This window comes from Trichechus manatus, unplaced genomic scaffold (assembly GCF_000243295.1).
Source record: "Trichechus manatus latirostris isolate Lorelei unplaced genomic scaffold, TriManLat1.0 scaffold00005, whole genome shotgun sequence".
NCBI lineage: Eukaryota > Metazoa > Chordata > Mammalia > Sirenia > Trichechidae > Trichechus > Trichechus manatus.
Window position 1 is genome coordinate 15,784,623 of NW_004443941.1, and position 7,859 is coordinate 15,792,481.

The 7,859-nt window shown below is 42.1% G+C and overlaps 1 protein-coding gene across 1 annotated transcript in view; it reads right to left on the bottom strand.

Moving 5' to 3' along the window:
* Nucleotides 1–580: 580 nt before the first annotated feature.
* The window catches only part of PRKCE (protein kinase C epsilon), a 616,913-nt gene continuing 609,634 nt past the window's right edge, over nucleotides 581–7,859 (bottom strand). Inside the window, exon 15 of the mRNA XM_004369495.2 lies at nucleotides 581–3,590. Coding sequence (XP_004369552.1) covers nucleotides 3,444–3,590 — 147 coding nt within the window. The 3' untranslated portion in view covers nucleotides 581–3,443. The remainder of the gene's footprint in view (nucleotides 3,591–7,859) is intronic.

A 7,859-nucleotide genomic window follows, 5' to 3' on the forward strand; every position in this document is an offset into this window, starting at 1 on the left:
GTGGGTTCGAACTGCCAACCTGTTGGTTAGTAGTTGAGCGCAAACTTCTTGCGCCACTCAGTCTCTTTCTTCAATCTGCACAGGCCCCAGTATCCTTTTGGTTGGCAGCCCCAGAACCACAGAGACAGAGAGTATGCATTTGCATCCTTTGCTCATCTTCCAAAGAGAACAAGGAAGCTGAAACCCATGGCTAGGAATTTTGGATTCAAATGTCCAAAAGGCAAAAATCTTCATTAGTTCCACTTTGCCACTCACAACGGAGATAAAAATGCTCACTGGGATTGAAAAATAAGATTTAACATCATTGTATTTATTAGGTTCTGAAACAATACACATTCACATCCTTTTGAATACAGTACATTTGGCACAATAATGTTTACAATGAAATAACACTAATGAATGGCAAGATTAAAATTACATCCAGAAAGGAAAAAAAAGGTACAAATAAAGCATCTCGAAACTGCTAAATTAAACAGAATGCAAATAATAGGGGAAAAAGCAAGGGAAACTACTGACTTCAGGGTATGACTCGCCTAAAGTTGAATATATTTTATATTTAGCCAGAATTATTTTGCACATAATTTAAAAAGTTTTTTTTTTTTTTTAAGCAAGAATGCATTTTTTTTTCACCTTTGGAGGAAAAAATTGTTTGCACTTCACAAAGTCTATAATGAGAAAACACAGAAGAACAGCTATCCTTCATATATTTTTTGGCATATTTTTGCACTCCATTTTTTTTTTTCTTGAAGAGAGAGAGCTAGGGAGAGAGAGGGAGAGCTGGAAAGATTAGTAAGAATCAGCAGAGAAATGTAACAGTGTGTCCGTTTCCAAACTCTTGTGAAAACCGAAATGAAACAATGAACACTCAAGGAGTAGGCAAGCCTTTTTTCTGGAGACCTGAACTGGATTTAAACCTACCCTATGTGAGAACTTCATCAGCTCCAGCCCCGAGCTGGAAACCTCCCAGCCAGCCCTGCGGGTGCTGGAGGGAGCCTCCCTGGGGCAGGCTAACCCCTGACAGACTGCCTGGAGCTGCTGGGTGGAATGTATTATTTGACTTCCCAGCAAAAACGCCAGTTGTCCAGTAGAAAGGGCCCAAGCCCCGCTGGCACGCACGCAACACCACCAAGCCCTGTGGACAAGGCCATTTTGCATGGCAGTTAGGTCTTGCCTGGTTGGCCAAAGTTCATAACGGTGAGGGAAGCAGGAGAGAAGCAGAGAGCAGTAGTGACACGAGTATGATGGGCAATATTGTCACGTCTTCCTAAAAAATGAGATGATGCCACCGTGAAGACCGTTTCTGTGCTTGTACTCAACTCCAGAAGATAGTCTCTCCCCAGTAGGTCAAGTTACCGAAGATAAATTAAATTAATCTAATGTTCTTCATGACTTCACTGGTATACCAAACACATGAATTGCTGTAGCATAATATTTCATATTCGAAATTATCCTAACAATAGATAATAATTACACCTGAGTTTTTAAAAAATAAAAACAAAAAGAGAACTGAATGTCATCATTGGTAACAACGGCTAGGACCAGCCAGATGTAAATATGGACACAGACTCTCTATGGGCTCAAGATAGTCACTGTCCAAGCTTTGAAACCATCTTCAAAAACATTCCTTTCTCTCCCCCATCTCTATCAGGGCACAATAGAGCACAGGAGAACTATACACGAGATTTAATATAGCTTAATATATGTTTACATCTTAAAATAAACCCAAATGAAATAAACAATACACAGGAAGCACCCCCCCCAAAAAAAAAGAAACACATCTTATCTCTCGGTAACTTAAACCAATACACTTACAGAGTATTGCACCTGGATGTTGTTATAATTATTCTTTCATAGACTAAAGTTTTATAATAGGTCTGAACATGCAGCAGTTGATACCTCTATATTCAATGAATTAATTCCACAGGCCTTGCAGCAAACAATATATACAAAAAAGTCTCAAATGTACAAAAGGCAAAAAGCTTCATTAGTGCCACTTTGCCACTCACAAGTATATATATTTCGGGGCAGCTGGGAAATCCACGTGCAACAGTTAGAATGGATTCCATTCCCTGCTAAATCAGTTCATTAAAATAGGTAATCAACGACCTTCGGGAAACATCTATACAAAGCCACAGAGAACCCTTGGAAATCAAAGAACATAACACTGTTAGCGTATCTACAGGAGGTAACATCACATCCATTAAATAGTGTCCACATGAGTTACCACTTCATGTCACACACCAGCAAAACTCCCAGTACATCTTGCCTCATTGTCAGTTTTCCCACAATTTGCTCTTCAGTCTCCTGATACCATTGGCCTAACCCCTGTTTAGCCTCATTCTGCTCGTCCCTAAAGCAGATGTTGCATATTTAACTTTACACATTTAATTGTTAAAAACCACGACACAGTAGTACTACCATTTTGTAGAAGTGCGCAAACATAACGCATTGCTGCAGAAAATAAATAAGAGTTTATGCTGGGAACTCAGGGCAGAAGTGGAAAGAGAGATTGGGAGCCGAGTTTTGCTAGAACCTTAGTGTATTGGCCATCACTGCAGTGGTCTTTGTGTCCAGGGAGAACTTTAATAATGAGGAGGACTACTTACTTTCTTCTCTCTGAACTTATACAGCCCCCGTTACCATCGAGGCATTCATAGCATAAACCTTGGACAACTGGTTTCTCACTGTATATTAGCCCTTTAATATCCACCTGTATTAATAGGAATTTATATCTTTTGGTCAACGAGGAAGTGAATTTTATAATGTATTTTCCAAGTGTTAATAGAGTCCAAGATCAATTTTTTTTTTCCCCCGTCAAAAGAGTGATTTCTTCCACAAGATACAGACTTCTAAGACTTTGGCATGCCCAAAAGCTAACATCGAAGCAAGCAAGAATTAGCCATTCCAGAGCAAACCAACAAAACTAGCCCCCTGCAGCACACCTTGAAGGCGCACGGCCCCATGCTGAAGGAGCACCAGTCTCTTCTCCTGGACAGAAGGGCAGGGAGTGGCAGGCAGGACACAGAAGGGATGAGAAGCAAGGGTGGTTGGGCCCTCTATGTCCAATAGCAGAGTCAGAACATTCTTGCTTGCTTTTTTTTTTTTTTTTCTTTGCAGTTAAACGAATAGAAGTTGCTTCATTGCCAGGTGACCCTGAGGAGTGAAACCAGGCTTGCCAACAGTCCAAGCATGGCAGTGTGTGTGGCTAACTTCTGACCCAATGTGTTCTGCATTACTGGCAAGGCAGGAACCAAGAGTGCCTTTTGGTCACTAGGTAGAAGGAGCGGGGAGCTGGCCTGGATAAGGGGATGTAATAAATAGATAGCGTAAATGGGATTGGGGCTCCGGGGAGAAGTAATTCATGACCTTCTGAGCCTCTAGAAAGCAAGATCTTCTCGGCACCCCTTCTTGCAGCATCGAGAACCTCCACCTGGAGCGTCCTCTCACGGCATCAGGTCTTCACCAAAGTAAGAAAAACCTTTGAATTCCTCCTGGTTGATCTGCTTCACAATCGCTTCATCCACAAGCGTCAGTACCGGCTCTTCCCGGGTAAAGTCTTGGTCAAAGTTATTGACGTCTCTTTTGGTTTTCTGTGGGAAGAAAAGAGAAAGCACTGACTCAAGGCTGACCTTCTCCTCCAGGGCCCCCCAAAGGGAGTATCGAGCTGACCATCCTCACGGCAAAGCAGGCCACTAGCTACTGAGAGCAGACAGGGCTGTTCCAATGAGGTAAGGATGAATGGCCCAAGGACCAGGAGGTGACAGAGGAGAAGAAGAATGAGTCAAGGTGAGAAGGAAGAGGGGTGAGAGGGTGTGATGGAAAAGCAGGGAAGTGGGATCCCCACAGACACTGTGTGTGTGTGTGTGTGTATGTGTGTGTGTTTGATGGGAGTGGGATGCAAAGCTCCCATTCTATACTTCCCCTTCTGGCATCTGTCATAACCCTCTGGCTCCACTGAGGCCTCCTTGCCTGAGACCCAGGGAACAAAGTTGAATCCCCCTCCCATGTAGTCTCCATAGGTCTTTCTTTTCTGTAGGTAAACCAGTTGCCTTTAAATAGATTCCGACTCATGGCCACCCCATGTGTGTCAGAGTAGAACTGTGCTCCATAGGGCTTTCAAAGCTGATTTTTTGGAAGTAGATCACCAGGCCTTTCTTTTGAGTTGCCTCTGGTGGACTCCCAATTTTTAAATTAGCAGCCAAGTGTGTTAACCATTTGCATCACCCAAGGACTCCTTCCCTGTAGGCAGTCCCCCATAAACTTGCCATGTCTGCTCCGTATGACATCTTCTCTGTAAGCAGGAGGGTGGGATGGGAGGGCAGGACCCTCATCTGGGAAGCCCTCCTTGATTCCCACATGCTCTTACCATAAACCCTATTCTATGTTCCCACATTATTTCTAGAATTATACTCAACCCACTGACTTGTAATGACGTGTTTATGTTTTTTAGTCTAGACCAAGAGGTCATTAAAGGTAGGGACCTTGTCTTATTCAACCTGCATCTTTTGAACGCATAAAACTCTGAGCAAACTGATACTGACTTTCCAGCTCAGAAGGACCCATACCTGGTTGGAAGTTCAAGTTTCCTAAAAAGGGCTGCATGACTTTCGGCCCTTATGGGCTGGAGATGAAGAGCAGCAACTAATCAATCCACAAACAAATCCTGGGTTTTGGAGGAAACTGGGAAGTGTAAATAATGTTGTCTGCCTTTAGGGGTTTACAGTCCAGCTGGGGAGCCAGGAATCCTGTCTCAAACACATTGCACTGGCTAGAAAAACTCGCACTGAGAAGTCAGGGCTAAGGCTTGAGGAATGGGTTATAATTGTGTTGCAGAGCCAGGGGAGGAAGGCACCTTGGCAGGGAGAAAGTGGTGGTGGCAGGGCAAGAACACAGAAGGTGTGCACATAGGACAATGAGTACGCCCAGCTGCCTGGGGCAGAGTCCAGCGTGGGGATAGTAGGAGGGACGGGTGGATGGCAGAGGCCTTCAATCCAGGTCCCCTCTTCCCTCAGTACATTGTACAATGTTGAGAAGATTGAAGGAGCTCAGGTAATGCTTTTTTGGACACTGATTAATTAGTATTACCCAGGATTGGGGATGAAATAAGTCTTGTGGAAAGATTAGCAGTATTATTTATAGGAGGAATAGTATTGATATATACTAAATGCTGTGGAAGCCAGAAACCTAAGAGATGTTAATAAACAGTCCATGAAAAACTTGGTTCTCAGACAAAAGTTATATTTTGTACCCTGCTCTTGGAGATTTGCAATGTTCATTGGCAAATTAAAGGCTAGGAGAAGTCCTATAGTAAAGAAGCTTGGTTCATTTTGTTTAGGCCAGCCTTTCCCAATCTTGATCCTAAACTTTATTTTTCTTCCTCTTAACATCCTATTAGCATCTTTCCCAGCAGCAGAGTTCTGCAGAACACAGTTTGGGAAGTGCTGCTTTACAGTTTATACAGCACCTTCACACTCGCTCATTTGATTCTTGGAATAGGCAGGTATTATTATCCTGATTTTACAGATGAGAAACTGTGGCTCAGAAAGGTTTGGTGACTTGCCCAGACCCAACCAACTAGACTAGACTCAAATCCAGGTCTCATCATGCTGCCTCTCATGGCATGGAACCTCTGGAAATATGGACACTGGAGGAATGGGAAGGTATATAGAGAGTCCAGTTCAACCAGGAGGCATTTAGGTAAAGACACCAGGCTAAAAACAAAGCTGGAAAGGCTTGCTAGTAGGCAAGCATGGAGGAAGGACGGCTGTAGGTCAGGGGCAGGGGAGCCTGTTTTCTGATTGCCCCAGATTCCCAGCAGAATCAGAGGAACAGCATGGAGCAGGGATGAGCTCATGTTTCCAATTATTCAGCATTCATCTACCCTGCTTGGGCTCGTCTCTCTGGGCTTGAGCTGCATAGTTCAGTAGGTATCAGGGTCCTTGGAGGGGAGGCAGAGGGGAGGCACAGAAAGCCCAAGGGATGGAAACCAGGACCTGCCGGAGAGGATGTCCTTTGTTGCCCCTTAAAATGGAAAAGCCAAGGAGTGGTTTAGTCATGCCAGCCAGGAGGACTCGGCCCAGGGTATAGACAGCAAAAGAAAAAGGGGGGCCCTGTGCAGAGAGGGCCAACAGCAAAAACAATCAGACTCTTTCAATTGTTTTTCTATTCTCCATTTCATTTAATTCTGCTCTAATTCTTATCACGTCCTTTCTTCTGGGGTCTGAGGGCTTCTTTTGCTGCTCTCTTTCTACTTGTTCCAGTTGTAGGGCTAATGTTTTGATTATGGCCCTTTCTTCTTTTTGGATGTGTGCATTTATTGCTGTAAACTGACCACTGAGCGCTGCTTTTGCTGTGTCCCAGAGGTTCTGGTAGGATGTGTTTTCATTCTCGTTTGATTCTATGAATTTCTTTATTCCGTCCTTAATTTCTTCTATAACCCAGTAGTTTTTGAGCAAGGTGTTGTTCAGTTTCCATGTGTTTCATTTTTTTTCCTTGCTTTTTCTGTTGTTGATTTCTACTTTTATGGCTTTATGGTCAGAAAAGATGCTTTGTAATATTTCGATGCTTTGGATTTTGTTAAGGCTTGCTTTATGGCCTAATATGTGGTCTACTCTGGAGAATGTTCCATGTGCGCTGGAAAAGAAAGTATACTTGGCTGCTGTTAGGTGGACTGTTCGGTATATGTCTATGAGATCAAATTGGTTGATTGTGGCATTTAGCTCTTCCGTGTCTTTGTTGAGCTTCTTTCTGGATGTTCTGTCCTTCACTGAAAGTGGTGTGTTGAAGTCTCTTGCTACTATTGTGGAGCCGTCTATCTCTCTTTTCAGTGCTGTTAGAGTTTGTTTTACGTATTTTGGAGCCCTGTCATTGGATGCATAAATACTTATTACAGTTATATCCTCCTGGTGTATTGACCCTTTAATCATTATATAGTGTCCTTCCTTATCATTTGTGGTGGATTTTTCTTTAAAGTCTATTTTGTCAGAGATTAATATTGCCACTCCTGCTCTTTTTTGAGGGTTGTTTGCTTAATATATATTTTTTACATCCTTTGACTTTTAGTTTGTTTGTGTCTTTAAGTCTAAGGTGTGCCTCTTGTAGGCAGCATATAGACGGATCATGTTTTTCTATCCAATCTGCCACTCTCTGTCTCTTTATTGGTGCGTTAAGTCCATTTACATTCAGCATAATTATGGATAGGTATGAGTTTAGTGCTGTCATTTTGATGTCTTTTTTTTGTGTGTTGTTCACAGTTGCTTTGTTCCACTCAATTTTCTGTGCTGAGTTGTTTTTCTTTATGTATTTTCTTTTCATCTTTTTCATTGTTGTTGATTTTGTGTTTGCTGAGTCTTTATATTTTTCTAGTTTTTTATTTTGACTTACAGGATTGTTAGTTTCCTTTGTGGTTACCTTAATATTTACCCCTATTTTTCTAAGTTTATACAAGTCTTTTATTTCTTTATGTCGCCTTGACTTCCTCTCCATATGAAAAATCTGTGAGTACATTTTTTAAGTCCCTCTTTTTTGTTTTAATGTTGTCATCTTTTACATATTGACGTCTGTTTCCCTACTTTCAGTGTTTTAGCTTTGATTTACTTTTGTGACTTCCCTATCTGGGTTGATATCTGGTTGCTCTGTCCCGTGTTCTAGTCTTGGGTTGTTAGCTGATATTACTGATTTTCTAACTGGAGGACTCCCTTTAGTATTTCTTGTAATTTTGGTTTGGTTTTTACAAATTCCCTAACTTCTGTTTATCTGGAAATGCTCTAATTTCACCATCATATTTGAGAGACAGTTTTGCTGGATATATAATTCTTGGCTGGCAGTTTTTTTCCTTCAAGGCTTTATATATGTCATCC